Source organism: Staurois parvus, unplaced genomic scaffold (assembly GCF_062004578.1).
Source record: "Staurois parvus isolate SC_StPar_1 unplaced genomic scaffold, SC_StPar_1.0 ptg000244l, whole genome shotgun sequence".
Taxonomy (NCBI): domain Eukaryota; kingdom Metazoa; phylum Chordata; class Amphibia; order Anura; family Ranidae; genus Staurois; species Staurois parvus.
The window spans coordinates 10,354,130-10,370,648 of NW_028318040.1; the positions used below are offsets into that span (position 1 = coordinate 10,354,130).

Consider the following 16,519-nt stretch of genomic DNA (forward strand, 5'->3'; position numbering starts at 1 on the left):
TCTTGTATTTGTTCGCTTGACTCCTTTTCAAAGAGTATGTGTGGAAGGTCCTTCTAGAAAAGCCTTAATCTCCAACATATACAGTACAGTTGCAAGAAAAAGTATGTGAACCCCTTGGGATTACGTGGAGTTTTGCATGAATTGGGCATAAAATGTGCTCTGAACGTCATCTAAGTCACAACAATAGAAGAACACAGTCTGCTGAACATAATACTACACAAACATTAGATGTTGCCATGGTTTAATTGCACATGACATGTAAACATTCACAGTGCAGGGAGGAAAAAGTATGTGAACCTTTGGACTTAATAACTGGTTGACACTCCTGTGGCAGCAATAACCTCATCCAAACGTTTCCTGTAGTTGCAGATCAGACCTGCACAACGATCTGGAGTAATTTTGGACCACTCCTCTTCACAAAACTGTTTCAGTGTAGCAATATTCTTGGGATGTCTGGTGTGAATCGCTCTCTTTTTTTTTTTTTTTTTTTTTAATTTAAATATTTATTAAATTTTTCATATTAATCCAAAAATCCAAAAAGGGAAATAATTCTCATACAAGTAGACAATTATATAACATTTCTGCCTTTCCCTTACTAAAAACTCTTTTCCTTCCCGTCAACCGCCCCTCCTCCCCCCTCCTCCCCCTCTGCAGACTCTAGCCCTTTCTAATCTCTTGAGGCTTATTAATTTTTTTTTGCTAACATCCTAGTTCATATCTTCCTAAATTTCTCTTTCAATCCTGCTCTTTCCCACTTTTCCCATCTCCTAGGGTAAACTCCCATCCGATCTTCTTGCATATGGTATGATCTTTCCATTCTACCTATCTGGTTTACTCTATTAATCCAGTCTACCTCCTTTGGAACCTCAGCTTTCCGCCAAAACTTGGGTATCAACCCTTTCGCCGCATTCAAGAAGTACCAAATACCTGAATCTTTATATTTATTTACGGATGTCTCCACATTGTGTAGGAGGCACGTCGTTGGGTCTAACCCTATGTCAAATCCAGTTATTTCTTCAATTAATTTAACTATTATCTTCCAAAAAGCCTGGATTTTTGGACATTCCCACCATATGTGAAACACCGTGCCTATCTCTCCACATCCTCTCCAACACATATTTGAGTTTTCCCCATTCATCTTGTGCTCTACACTCGGTGTAATGTGCCATCGTGTCACACACTTATAATTAACCTCAACCTCTCTCACACTAACATTATCGTGTATCAATCTAAACATCTTTCTCTGTCTATCTTCATCAAACCCAACTCCCATATTCCTTTCCCATTTTGTCATAAAAATTAACTTTGTGTTTGTGTCTAATTCTGTGAGTATTCTATACACTTTTGAGATACCGTGCTTCCCATCCCTTCGTGTCTCTAACAACCTTTCAAACATATTCCACTCCTGTTTTATTCTCAGGGGTTTCGGTAGATTTCCAATAAAACTTTTCAATTGATGATATTTACACTCATCTATTCTAATAAAAATATCTCCCTTCTTCTCTATTAACTCTTTAAGTGATCTCAATTCTCCCTCCACCAAAACATCTCTCAATTGGGTATCCTCCTTTCTTAACCATCTTCCTGATATCTTATTCTTTCCCGGGGGAAATACTCAGAATTTGTGAGAGGTATTAAGATAAAATTAAATTCCCATTTCATATTTTTGTGTAAATTGTCCCATACCCTAAAGACATTTAAAGTGTAGATACTTGTGCTTTCTTTAAATCCCCTGAACTGTGGTGGGACCCATATCATCTTACTCAATCTATTGCCACTAAGATTATTTTCAATTGTTACCCAACTTTTCCCCTTATGGTTAAATGTCCAGTCATATATTCTTGCTAAAACCACTGCTTTATAGTATCTCTTGACATCTGGTAGGCCCAGTCCCCCTTTCTCTTTAGTCCTACTCAATGTTTCATATGCTTTTCTGGGTTTTTTATTCTTCCAAATATATCTTGTTAACATTTTTTTCATTATCTTAAAGAAGGCTTCTGGAATTTTAATTGGTACCATTTGAAATCTATACAGTATTTTAGGCATAATTACCATTTTGACTAGGTTTATACGTCCTATCCAGGATGGATTTCCTCCTTCTAGTCTTTTTAAATCTTCCCTGATCTCATTTATCAAAGAGATATAGTTTAATCTATACAAATGCTTAGATGAGGCAGTGAGTTTTATTCCTAGATATTTTATCTCTTTTTCTCTCCATATAAAGGGGAATTCTTTTTGTAGTTTTTCTTTTTCATTCTTTGGTATATTAATATTCAGGATCTCTGTTTTCGTTGGATTAATTTTTAAATTTGATTGTTCACCATACTCCTTCAGTATCTTCATTATATTTGGGAGAGTTATTCGGGGATTCCACACATAGAACAATAAGTCGTCCGCAAAGGCCGCTACTTTATGTTCTATGGATTCTATCTGAATTCCCTTTACCGATCCACTATTTCTTATTATTGACAACAGAGGTTCAAGTGACAATACATATAGCAGAGGGGACAGTGGGCAGCCCTGTCTTGTACCATTAGACATTCCGATGGGTTCTGATCTCTCCCCATTTACCGTGATGATTGCAGTAGGCTGCCTATATAATTTACTTATCCACTCTCGCATTCTATCACCTATCCCCAGCACTTTTAAGTTGTCCATCATAAAGCCCCAATCCACTCTATCAAATGCCTTTTCTGCATCAATTGACAAGAGCACCACCGGGGCTTTCCCTTTTCTACTTTTCTGAATAAGCATCAGGGTTCTCAAGCCGTTATCTCTACCTTCTCTCCCCGGTACAAAGCCCACCTGGTCTCCATGGATCCATTCAGGCATCAGATCCCTCAACCTGTTTGCTAACACCTTTGCATACAGTTTAGTGTCTGTGTTCAATAATGAGATAGGTCTGTAGCTGGAGCACTGAGATGGATCTTTTCCCTCCTTGTGTATAAGTACTACATGGGCCTGTAGGGATTCTCTCCTCACTTCTATCCCACCTCCCATAGCATTCATATATTTCTCCAACTTGGGTAGCAGTACTTCACTAAATTTCTTATAGTACTTAACTGTATATCCATCCGGGCCTGGGCTTTCCCCCCCCTGTGCTTCTTAATGCTGTTTTAATTTCTTCCTGGGAGATTTCTGCATCTAGGGAGTTCAACTGTGCTTCACTTAGTTTTGGTAATCCCGCATTTTTTAAGTATGTCATCTTTTTTTCATTAATTCCCTCTTGGGCTTCTTTTAGGGGGCCTTGGGGGCTAATATTATATAACTTTTTGTAATACTCCGTAAACACTTTAATAATCTCTTTATTTGAGTGGACCAACTCCCCCTTTGAACTTTTTATCTTTTCTATATAATTCCTATTTTTCTTTTTATTCAAAGCTCTCATTAGATATCTTCCTGGTCTGTCTCCCCATCTATATCTCTCGTTCAAAACCCTGTTGTATACTCTTCTCTTCTCCTCATCCATCAACCTCTCTAGCTCATCTTTTTTATCCGATAACCTCTGTCTCGTATCTTTTGTTATTTTCTTCTTATGTATCTGCTCCAAGTCCAATATTTCTTTTAAGAGCCCACTGACCCTCTCTCTTCTTTCCTTTTTCTTCCTTGCTCCTGCCGCAATCAAGATTCCTCTTATGAATACCTTATGGCTTTCCCAGACTGTAGCTATCGATACTTCCTCTGTTTCGTTCTCCTTAAAGTATACCTTAATCTCTTTCTCGATTTTCTGAACTACATCCTCATCCAGAAGAAGACCCTCATTTAATCTCCACCCTAATCCTCCCGTCCACCTTCTTCCCCATCCCATTTTCATTACAACCGGAGCATGGTCCGAGAACGTCCTTGTCTCTATGTCAATTTTAACCAGATGATCTATAAGTTGGTGGTCTATTAAGATGTAATCTAATCTCGAGTATATCTCATGTGCATTAGAGAAGAAGGTATAGTCTCTGTCTTTCATATGCTTTATTCTCCAAGTGTCCACTAGTTGATATTCATGCATCACTTTTTTCAGAGCTCTCAGAGACCTACTCCCCTCTCTTTGCACGGAAGAGGTATTATCCTTTTGTGGGTCCATACAGAAATTTAGGTCTCCAGCTACTATCAGGCGCCCTTTTTTAAATTCCATTAATTTTTTCAGCAGACCTTTCATATACATCTCCGGGTTTTTATTAGGGCAGTATATATTGGCTAAAGTACACTCAATCCCCTGGAGTCTACCTTTTAAGAATAAAAACCTCCCCTCCGGGTCGGTTCTTCTATCCTCCAGCTCAAATCTCATATTCTTTGCAAAACCTATTGCAACCCCTTTTGCTCTTTTAATTGGAGAATCTGCATAGTACCATGTTGGGTAGTGTTTGGATTTCAATTTCACGTTTGCCTCTATCTCAAAATGCGTCTCCTGTAAAAATACCACTGACGTAGCCCTATGATGTAACTCATTAAACAACCTAAATCTCTTCCCTGGACAACTCAACCCGTTCACATTATAGGTTATAAACTGTATTTCTTCCATAATTCCCAATTAACTCCATCTCTCTTCCAGATTGCCTCTTCCTCTTTATCCCTTCTGTCATGCAGAGTCTTGACCCAATACCTCCTCCCTTCCCTCCCTCCCACCCAACTCTCGTCCCCTCCCTCCCCCCTTTCCCCCCACCCCTTTTTAGGCTTGTAAAGTGCCTACTAATCATTTGTGGGATCATTCCCACCCTTGATTTAAGACTTTGGGGTTGACCTCCGCCCATGGGCGGCTCACCTCTCCTCCATCCTCCCCAGTTTACCTCTCTCTAAAAATTTGACTCAGAAAGAAAAAAAAAGATGAAATCAGTCCAGAACAAATACCCTATTTTCAGAAGGGGGTGGGTGGGAGATGCGGAGAGTGGAAGGGAGAGAAAAAAAAAAAAAATTTTGAGTCTCTATTTCTCCCCTCCCTCTCTCCCCCGCCCCAAACCGCCCCCTCTTCTTCCCCTAACCCGCAGCCAGTCCTCTTTTCTTATATCTTCTAATTCTCCTTTTTCTTCTTCCCATCCTTCTATTTCCATTCTTTGCAAGTCCAATCTCTCACAAAAGACTCTCAGTTCCTCTGGAAATCTCAGATAGGCTGTGACTCCGTTTCTCCATCCAATTAGGCATTCTGGGGTTCCCCATCTATACTGCACCTTCTGCTTTCTCATTTGTTCCAATAAAGGTCTCAAGGATCTTTGCGGACTTAACATCAGAGACCCTATGGAGAATAGGGTCTCTGATGTTAAGTCCGCATAGATTTGGATATTTAAATCTCTATATTTAATTATTGATCTTCCTTTAATCTTCCTCCAAATCTTATCTTTGTCCCCAGATTTTTGAAATTGAACAACTGTATCCCTCGGTCTCTCCTTCCCCATGATCTGTTTGAGCTTTCCTGTTCTGAACACTCCATCCAGATTAATCACTTCTGATTCCGCTCTATCCATTATGGAGTTTAGAATTTTACTAACTAGTTCATACAGTGATTCCCCTTTTACAGACTCTGGGATTCCTCGTACCCTAAGATTACTCCTTTTTTCTTTATTCTCTTGAACCTCCATCCTATAAAGAAGTTTTTTCTGAATAAAATCCATATTTATTATCTTCCTTTCTAGGTTAACAATGGTTTGGGCCTGATTTTTAACTTTCTCCTCTGTTTCCTCCACTCTCAGCAACAGGTGCCCCAAATCATTCCAAATAGATGTCATTTCTTGTTTTATCATTTTCTCCAGACTTTGCAACATTTCTGTCATCTTTTTTATTTGGTACCAGTAGTTCACCCTCAGGTTCGTTTTTCTCCAGCCTTTCCACCGTTTGTTGGCTACAGCTGCTAATCATGTCCAGTGATAATCTAGGGTTACTTCCCAAGCTGATTTCCATTTCACCCTTTTCACTAGTATCTTGGGGCCTTTCTGGGGTACTATTTCCTTGAGTAGTATATTTCTTGATCGTCCCGTTTGAGACCCTTTGAGCCCTGCTCCTTTAATTCCTTTATTCTTCATATCCTCTATGGGTCTTGTTTTTTTCTATGACCCCTTATACAAGTGTAAGTCATATGTCTATGGCTTGTTAACCCAGCCTTGCCTTGCTATTTTTCCTTTTATTTTACTTTTCTGTGTCTCCTTCTTCTTCTTCTCTTCTCCACCTCTTCTTGACCCTTGGGAATCCCCCCTCCTCTCTTTCACCTTTTTCCTCCCCTCTGCCACAGGAGATTATAGTACGCACACAATATTCCAGTATGTAAAAAGCCCCAGCCGCTCTCACTCACCCGTCTCTTTACTTGCTCATCGGGTAGAGGGCCTTTCTCAGTCCCAGGGGGATTCCTCCGGGTCTCCTTTGGCCTCTCGGTCACCTGGAGGTCATCACAAGGCTACAGGCTGCTTCTCCCTATTTTCCAGGGTCCAGGGCCAGTCTGCGCGCCGGGAAACAAGGCCAGGAGTGAGCCGGCACTTCCCTCTCTGCTCGGGATGCCGGCCGGTCTCACCTCCTCCCAGAGATCCTCCGCGGCTTGTCACATGGTCCCGCCGCGTCTCCTCGTCTCCCAGCTGACCCGGCTCCTGCCTCTCTTCACGGGCCACTCAGCTCCCCTGCTCTCCGGCCTCTCCTGCTCGACCCACCTAACTCCGGTGAGTCTGCCCCTTCATTTTTTTTTGTTTCCGAGGGTCCCTGGGAAGGATGGGAAGCAGAGCCTAGCAGAGTGCTAGTGCCTCACGCTCTCCTCGGCCGCCATGTTCGGGCTCCTCCCCCCTGCAGGTGGGAGGTCAGCTGTTCTAGTAGGTCTTTCCCCGTGTGAATCGCTCTCTTAAGGTCATGCCACAGCATTTCAATCGGGTTGAGGTCAGGACTCTGACTGGGCCACTCCAGAAGGCGTATTCTGTGCTGTTGCAGCCATTGTTTTGTTGAATTACTTGTATGCTTTGGGTCATTGTCCTGTTGCATCACCCATCCTCTGCGGAGCTTCATTTGGTGGACAGATGGTCGTACGTTTTCCTGCAAAATTTCTTGATAAACTCTGAAATTCAGAATCGTGTGAGAAATATAAATGAAAAGGAAATAAGCCTGAGCTGTGACCTGGAAAGAAAAGAGAATTCTTGGCCATGAAAATTATTTTCTGTAGCCACATGAGGTGAAATTGAAGGTTTGGTTGGTTGAATTTTGAAATCAATGGTGACAACATCGGATTACTAAATGCATGAAAATTCAGTTTTTCTAAAAAAAATTTGTTCAGAACTGGACCCATGTATGGCCTGCATACAGCATTGTATTAAAGAGGTGAGGTCCATGGAGCATCTCACAGCTAGACTACAAAACACTTTACCTAAGTTTAATTCTATTTGGACTTTCTGGGACACTTAGTGTTGAATACTTGATAAGTGTCTTGGATTGGAACGTGCTGAGTGGCCTTCCTTCCCCCCTTTTTTTCTTCTTTCTCCAGGTTTTGTACTCTGATTTTCTCTTTCTTTTTTTTATTGTTAAATTCCAACTCCCTGTCATTCCACATGCTACTGTATGCAGATGCTAAGTGTTATCATTTCTATTTTTCTGAATCAAATTACTCCTGAAAGGATTATGCTGCAATAGTGGTGATGAAATGCCTCCATGACTGTCTGCATTAGTTGTTATTAATGCTATGGGTATTACAGTCTTTTGACTGTTTATGATGTATCATATGCACATGCTTTGTGCCGTTGGAAAATGTGTACTATGACTGCCCTGATGTCCTTTTTATTTTGTACCTGTGGATTGTCTTTTTTATATGTTACCTATATAACCTTGAAAACACTTTTCAAATGAACGATTATGTAAAAACATAAGCATTCTCTATCCAATTCTTCTAGGTGCAAATAGGAAAAAATGCAGGTAATTACCTTATTTTGTGCCTTTTATTATCTGTCAGAAGGATGTTAGGTTCCCTCTTCTCCACTCTGCACTAAGGGCCTTGCATCTCCTCTACAGAAAGCATTACTACTGCCATGAATCACTGTGAAGGGCTGATATGTAGGGATGGCAGCAGTAATATTACACATAGCTGTTAGCAAATCAGCAAACTGGTCCCATTATGAATAATCTGCATCCATGCCTAGTTTGTTCAGTATGAAACAGGAACAGAGGTCTTCGCAGTTGACAGGACATGGTGGTAATTACTATGATCTTAGTTAGGCATAAAAGGAAAATAATCCTCAATAATTCAATTTATAGTTGGCATAGACTTTTCCTTGGCTAGGTATGTGCATGGACATTGCTTTTAGTATTGGTAAATAAGTATCTGTATCCTTGCCACATTATGGGAATCAAGGTCCTGACATGTAAACTTACAACCCTAGTTCATTGAATCAGCCTTTTCATATACTAAAAAAGATTTACAAACATAATAATTTTCAGTCCAGGAAAGGTCCTCAAATGACAATGGTAACATTGATAAGTAACATGCACAGTTCTTGGTTTGTGCACTCTTACACATATAATTACATTTTTCAGATGAACGCATTGCAATCTACTTATTGTGGAAGTGGAGTGACTGCAGTACTTGGCATATCATCCCCAAGTGAGAGAATTCCCCTTGATCCACTCCTGCTACTGACAGGTCGAACATTGAAAGGATCTGTATTTGGAGGTATTGTTACATTTTACCTGTGTGTCATCTGTAGCTTTATGTGTACATATGTGTAATTTTAATTCTTCCTTGAAATGATATTACTAAGATTCTAAAAGACCTGAGGCATCTTTTGCCACAGGAAAAAGAAAAATTAACAGTACATGTAATGCGCTGTATCAAACAATGTGTGTGTGTCTACATTCTGCTGAACAGAGGACATGGCTTAAAATGGTATGGATCAACAGAGTCCATGCCTCCTTGTTGTATACCCTACACACAAATGCTGTAGTCCTTGTACCTATATAATGAGCAGTAAATACTGTGCCATATGCAAGAGCCATTAAACATGGCTGTCTATTCTCAGAATATAGACATGAAGCTAATACTTTCTCTAAGGCTAATTTAAAGAAGAACTTATAATATAATTAGTAACCAGCATCTGAGACAACGAGCCCTTTGGTCAGCAGTATGCAATGTCCAGCTCAGCTTCAAAGTGCAGCAGTTATGTCTCTGTAATGTACAACACAGTGTACAAGGAGTGGTATTCAGGACTCCATATGCAGTGTAGTGGTCAAAAGTATGTAATGTGCAACATAGTGTATTGTATTTGGGCAGTGGCATCACTTGGGTTGGTGTCACGTGGGTGTGTTAAAACATGGTGTCACCCCTCCCTCCACCAAGTATAGTCCCCCCTCAATATAGATCCCCCTCTCCTCTAAGTACAGACCCCCCTCCCTCAGTGCAGACTCCTCCACTAAGTACAGATCCCCCTCTCTCAGTACAGACTCCCCTCCACTAAGTACAGATCCCCTTCTCTCAGTACAGACTCCCCTCCACTAAGTACAGACCCCCCTCCTTCAGTACAGACTCCCCTCCACTAAGTACAGACCCCCCTCCTTCAGTACAGACTCCCCTCCACTAAGTACAGACCCCCCTCCTTCAGTACAGACTCCCCTCCACTAAGTACAGATCGCCCTTTCTCGGTGCAGACTCCCGTCCACTAAGTACATACCCTCCTCCCTCAGTACAGACCCCCCTCTCATAGTACAGACCCCACTCCACTAAGTACAGACCCCCCTCCCTCAATAGAGACCCCCCTCCACAAAGTACAGACCCCCCCCACTAAGTACATACCTCCCTCCCTCAGTACATACCCCCCTCCCTCAGTACAGACCCTCCTCTCTCAGTATAGACTCCCCTCCGCTAAGTATAGATCCCCCTTCCTCAACAGAGATCCCCCTACACTAAGTACAGACCCCCCCTTCCTCAGTACACACTGCCCCCCCCCCCACTAAGTACAGACCCCCCCTCCCGCAGTATAAACCCCCCTCTCTCAGTACAGACACCCTCTCTCCACTTGAGCTAGTAGGGAGGTATGGGGATCGGATATGTGCTGGGGGGTGCTTTGGGAGGGGTGAGGGCTTGTAAAACAGGATAAAAAACATCTTCCTTGGCTGAAACGTGTTAGCACTGCTGTATCAGGTGGTTTTATCCTGTTTTCTAATAAAGTGCACAGCTCCAAGATGAGTTCCGGCTTTTATTTACAGTTGCATTGGATGGCATGCAGGAGCCTCAGCCGTAGCCTCATCACCCTCACACTGACATTGGATCCATGTGGGTTGAGTGCAGTGAGTTCTTTTAGAGGCTGCAAAAAATACATGCATTTCACAACATGAAAGTAGAAATTCAAAATTCCATTGATTTTTATATGGCCTAGTTGACTTCTTTTTATATTCTGCAGCTTACTATTTTTAAGATATGGACATTTCTGTCTGTCTATTTTTTGCTAAGCTGCCGTTTTGGAATGAACAGTATCAGTCATACTTGTTTAAATTACATGCACCATGGAAAATAACTATTTTAAAATTTCCTTACTTTGTATAACAAACAAAAATTTAATGTATAAAATGCATTAACCACTTCCCGTTGCCCTATAGTAGAACTACTGCTACAGGGCGGCAGGGCTGCGCAAAATCACGTATTATACAGTCAGGTCCATAAATATTGGGACATCAACACAATTCTAACATTTTTGGCTCTATACACCACCACAATGGATTTGAAATGAAACGAAAAAGATGTGCTTTAACTGCAGAATCTCAGCTTTAATTTGAGGGTATTTACATCCAAATCAGGTGAACGGTGTAGGAATTACAACAGTTTGCATATGTGCCTCCCACTTGTTAAGGGGCCAAAAGTAATGGGACAGAATAATAATCATAAATCAAACTTTCACTTTTTAATACTTGGTTGCAAATCCTTTGCAGTCAATTACAGCATGAAGTCTGGAACGCATAGACATCACCAGACGCTGGGTTTCATCCCTGGTGATGCTCTGCCAGGCCTCTACTGCAACTGTCTTCAGTTCCTGCTTGTTCTTGGGGCATTTTCCCTTCAGTTTTGTCTTCAGCAAGTGAAATGCATGCTCAGTCGGGTTCAGGTCAGGTGATGGACTTGGCCATTGCATAACATTCCACTTCTTTCCCTTAAAAAACTCTTTGGTTGCTTTTGCAGTCTGCTTTGGGTCATTGTCCATCTGCACTGTGAAGCGGCATCCAATGAGTTGTGAAGCATTTGGCTGAATATGAGCAGATAATATTCCCGAAACACTTCAGAATTCATCCGGCTGCTTTTGTCAGCAGTCACATCATCAATAAATACAAGAGAAGCAGTTCCATTGGCAGCCATACATGCCCACGCCATGACACTACCACCACCATGCTTCACTGATGAGGTGGTATGCTTAGGATCATGAGCAGTTCCTTTCCTTCTCCATACTCTTTTCTTCCCATCACTCTGGTACAAGTTGATGTCGGTCTCATCTGTCCATAGGATGTTGTTCCAGAACTGTGAAGGCTTTTTTAGATGTAGTTTGGCAAACTCTAATCTGGCCTTCCTGTTTTTAAGGCTCTCCAGTGGTTTACATCTTGTGGTGAACCCTCTGTATTCACTCTGGTGAAGTCTTCTCTTGATTGTTGACTTTGACACACATATACACCTACCTCCTGGAGAGTGTTCGTGATCTGGCCAACTGTTGTGAAGGGTGTTTTCTTCACCAGGGAAAGAATTCTTTGGTCATCCACTACAGTGGTTTTCCGTGGTCTTCCGGGTCTTTTGGTGTTGCTGAGCTCACCGGTGCGTTCCTTCTTTTTAAGAATGTTCCAAACAGTTGTTTTGGCCGCGCCTGATGTTTTTGCTATCTCTCTGATGGGTTTGTTTTGTTTTTTCAGCCTAATGATGGCTTGCTTCACTGATAATGACAGCTCTTTGGATCTCATCTTGAGAGTTGACAGCAACAGATTCCAAATGCAAATAGCACACTTGAAAATGAACTCTGGACCTTTTATCTGCTCATTGTAATTGGGATAATGAGGGAATAACACACACCTGGCCATGGAACAGCTGAAAAGCCAATTGTCCCTTACTTTTGGTCCCTTAACAAGTGGGAGGCACATATGCAAACTGTTGTAATTCCTACACCATTCACCTGATTTGGATGTAAATACCCTCAAATTAAAGCTGACAGTCTGCAGTTAAAGCACATCTTGATCGTTTCGTTTCAAATCCATTGTGGTGGTGTATAGAGCCAAAAATGTTAGAATTGTGTCGATGTCCCAATATTTATGGACCTGACTGTATATACGAGATTTGCATTTGTAGGTAGGGGGCACGTGCCGCCATTGGCGGCTACAGATGTCAATCACTGGGTCCCGACCAGAGATTCCCTGCCAGCACCCAACGATCGCCGTGTAGAACTGACAGGGCAGAGACCTATGTGTAAACAGCACAGGTCTTTCCTGCCAGCAAGTACATGCTGCTGTGTATTTCTCTGCACAGCAGAGCAATACAAAGCAGCATGTCTCCCTAGTAAAGCACACACCACATCATGTAAAACACTGTTAACCCTTTGATCACCCCAGATGTTAACCCCTTCCTGCCCAGTGTCATTAGTACAGTGTCAGTGCTTTTTATTTTTATTAGCACTGATCACTGTATTAGTATTATTGGGATGTCAGTGTCAGTCAGTTCTCACCCAGTGTCAGAATGCCCACCGTAGTCCTGCTACAAGTCACTGATCGCCTCCATTACTAGTAAAAAAAAACAAATTCCAGTATATATACCGCCATCTGTAGATGCTATAACTTTCACGTAAACCAATTAATTACATGTATTGGGATGATTTTTTTTTAACAAAGACATGTCGCAGAATACATTTTGGCCTAAATGTATGAAGAAATTTGATTTTTTTTTATTTTGTTTACCGATATGTTTTATAGTAAAAACTCAAAAATATTTTTTTTTTTCAAAATTGACGGCCTTTTTTTGTTTAATGAGCAAAACAATTAAAAACGCACAGGTGATCACATACCACTGAAAAAAGCTATATTTGTGGGGGAAAAAAGACATAAATTTAATTTATGTACAGTGTTGCATGAACGAGCAATTGACAGTTAAAGTAACGCACAAAATGGCCTGGTCAGGAAGGGGGGTAAATCCTCTGGAGAGCAAGTGGTTAAAGAAGGTGTAAACAGATGACATTACAAAATATAAAATAATAAAACTGTAAAAAGACCTAGAGGAGAGGTGGCAAAAATATTTTTCTGCATAGTCTTTAGTTGACGTTCTCTGCCACTGCTTTTTTAGAAGTGTAGACAAAAGTGTGTATACAAAACTTTTTGTTGTTTAGGGTAAAGTAGGGAAAGTTTTAAACCCCTATAATTTTAATTATTTTAGTTTTTTGTATGAGTTTTGCTGGGGAGATTTTCAACACATTTTTTTTAGATGTGACAGGAAGTGAGAAGTAATCCCATAAAATGAGTGAAATTCCCATTTTTTTGCTGGCCATACACATTCTGATGAATATGCAAAAATCTGCTCCATGGGTGGCCCTTACAGCACGCTCCCACCCAACACCATTAGACATGCCATCTCTTAAACAATTTCCCCTTACTTTTTGTCTCAGTGACATTGGTCACTAGGACAAAGATAGTGGGTGAATCTCCCCTGCAGGGACAAAGACAGTAAGACATACAAACATGGCAGCGGATGTAACCCTTCAGTACTCTATCCAAAAATAAGAAAAAATTTTTGTCAGTACCTATACGTGCAATTCAATACAGTCATTTAATTACACCTATTCATTGCCTTTAAATGGGAATCTGAATGTTGCAGAAGAAAAATCCAAATCCACACTAATGAAATATTTCATTTTTTAGGTTTCAAAGGTGATGAAGTCACCAAGCTTGTAGATGATTATATGAAGAACAAAATCAATCTTAGCTTTTTAGTGAGCAATGAATTGAAACTGGATCAAATCAATGAAGGATTTGAGCTGCTCAGCAGTGGAAAAGGATAAGTATATGGCACTGAAAATTAAATTATACTCAGTATAAAACTATGTGAAGTCTCAAGTATAATATTAAAACATGTTTTGCTTATAATCTTTTAGATATATAGTATACAGAACATAGTGTAGATGGGTGAATCTAGGGAGGACTAGACTGGAGTGAGCTGGGGCAGAGGGGCATTTGCCCCCTGAGCCAGTACATATAGTATATGTTGTACCGGTAGCCCTGAGTGGAGAGATTCTCCCATTAAAATTTAATCAGAGCAGGACCTGTAGTTAGTGACAGACAGGCACTTTTTAGTTACCTGCTCCCTGTTCTAACCTGTGATTTTGTTATTAAAGTGTTACTAAACCCACAACAGTAAAATCAGTCTGTATATGCAATAAAGCATTCTTGTTATACTTACTGTGTAACATAAGGAGTTAATCCTCTGCATTGCGTAAAAAGGATGTTTGATTCTGTCTTCCCCTTCTTCTACTGTCCCAAATCCATCTGCTGATAGAACAGAGCCTTGGGGGCAAGCTGCACATGCTCCGTTTGGTATGTATTGCCAGAGAGTTTATTTGTTCTTGGGAGAGTGCATGTGATCAGCACAGGGCCAATCATCGCTGTCCTGACAGAGGGTCAGGGGTCATGCAGCCTCATAGGACAATCAGCGGAGAAGGAAAAATCCTCTTACAAGCTTTAACGAGTGCTCTGCTGGACACTAATAGAGATCGCAAGACTGCTATATACTGCTGATAAGAAAAGGTATTTAGCAGTTTACATTTACTACAATAATTGCATTTCCATGGTCTGTGTACTGTGGGAGACCAGATATCTTGAATGCAGGGTCCTGGATTTAGTAACACTTTAAGTTTTGTTAAAATAAACCATTTTATAAGACCTACCTTCCACATTGGCTATTTCGTGTGGGGAACTTTCTTTAGTCAACAGGAAGTTGTCACCACCATGAAAGGGCTTGTTCATCATGTTTGCCTTCCAGATAAAAAGTTCCAAGTCCTCCCTCGGTGTGGATTAAAGTGGATCATGCACCTAAATAACAAAAACTACTTCTGTAGTATACCCCCCCCCCCCCACTTGCTAAAACTACACATAAAACACTTTTAGGGAAAAAATCTAAATAATATACTTACCTTCCTCCCATGGTACCTCAAGGAAGGAGAGACAATCCTTCTTCTAGGAAGGTCCAATGCTCACTGAAAAAACAGTCCTGCAATTTGCTGTAGCCTCGATTTTGAGAGTGCTCAGCATTTCCCAGGATTTGTGGGAGGGATGGTGACATAATCCCTGCACTAAAGAAGTCGGGGAAAATGAACTATAGTATCTAACCTTTTTCCCCTACAGATGTTTTTTCTTTTAATACATTTAATATGGCATTTCAGTAAGGGGAGGGGGGAGCAGACTGAAAAACAGACTTTAATACAAGGTCCAATATTTAAAGTTGTTCTAAAGGCAGAAGCATGCATTATTGAGTTCTATGCATTAAGGTAAAAAAACCTTCTGGGTGCAGTTTAGCAACCACTTATATTTACCAGAGCCCCATCTGGATCCAGTAATGTGCATGAGATCAGTGGATCTACCGAGTCTTCTTGGCTCACATAGCAGCAGCAGCCATTTGCTCCTGCTGCTGTGAATCACAGCCTATGAACCAATAAGAAGAAAGCGGGGGGTGGGGGCAGGGCTGCGTTCTGTGTGTGCATGGACAATGTTCAAGTGCCCCCTTAGCAAGAGGCTTGCTATTGGGGGCATTCAGCATGTGAGAGGAGCAAGGACCACCAGTGGGGTCCATTGCACAGAGCAGGTAAGTATAAAATGTTTTTTATTAAAGAAAAATTAAAAATACGACATTTAGAATCACTTTAACACAGGTTTTAAAATCTAGTAAAGTCTTTCTCAACCAGGGTGCCCAGGCACCCTGGGGTGCCTTGAGGTTTCTTTAGGGGTGCCATTTCTAAAAATTGCCCAAAACCTGTATACAAGCCAGTGAGTGGAACACGACTGCCTTTTAGTTGCACAAAGCCACAGGTTTTTATGGTGCACCATTATGACCTTCTAGTCACCGGCATCTTAACAACCAATGACATCATCCGTTGATAAGGAGGATGTCGGTTGCCTGCACAGCATCCTAGTTTGACTCTGCCCTGCCCCTCTCCATCAACGCTGGGGTCACATCAGCAGTTGATGGAGAAAAATTGAGGGAGAAGATAAACACCGGAATACTAGTCAGTACCAATGTGCAAAGGTGTATTTGATTTGGAAGAATAAATGCCCTCTAATGATGGGTGTCCTACATGTGTGGATGTTGCTGCATTATATAAAACTGTTAGAATAGGTTTTCACGGTTTTAAAATTATGGACAGTCTTGAGGCACCCCATGTTAGAATGGAGTGCCTCAAGACTGTTCCTAATTTTAAAGGGTGCCTCGAGACTGTCAATAATTTTAAAGGGTGCCATTTGCCTGAAAAAAGGTTGAGAAATACTGATCTAGTACAATCTTTCACATAAAGGGATTTACAGTTATAAACCATCTCATTGAAATCAAGGAATTAAAACAATGACATGAATA

The 16,519-nt window shown here is 41.1% G+C and overlaps 1 protein-coding gene across 1 annotated transcript in view; it reads left to right on the top strand.

Moving 5' to 3' along the window:
* Positions 1-16,292, top strand: part of LOC149459881 (NADP-dependent alcohol dehydrogenase-like) — a 45,390-nt gene extending 29,098 nt beyond the window's left edge. The window contains exons 7-8 of the mRNA XM_089680574.1: positions 8,485-8,620; positions 13,819-16,292. Coding sequence (XP_089536700.1) covers positions 8,485-8,620; positions 13,819-13,958 — 276 coding nt within the window. The 3' untranslated portion in view covers positions 13,959-16,292. The remainder of the gene's footprint in view (positions 1-8,484; positions 8,621-13,818) is intronic.
* The last annotated feature ends 227 nt before the right edge of the window (positions 16,293-16,519 follow it).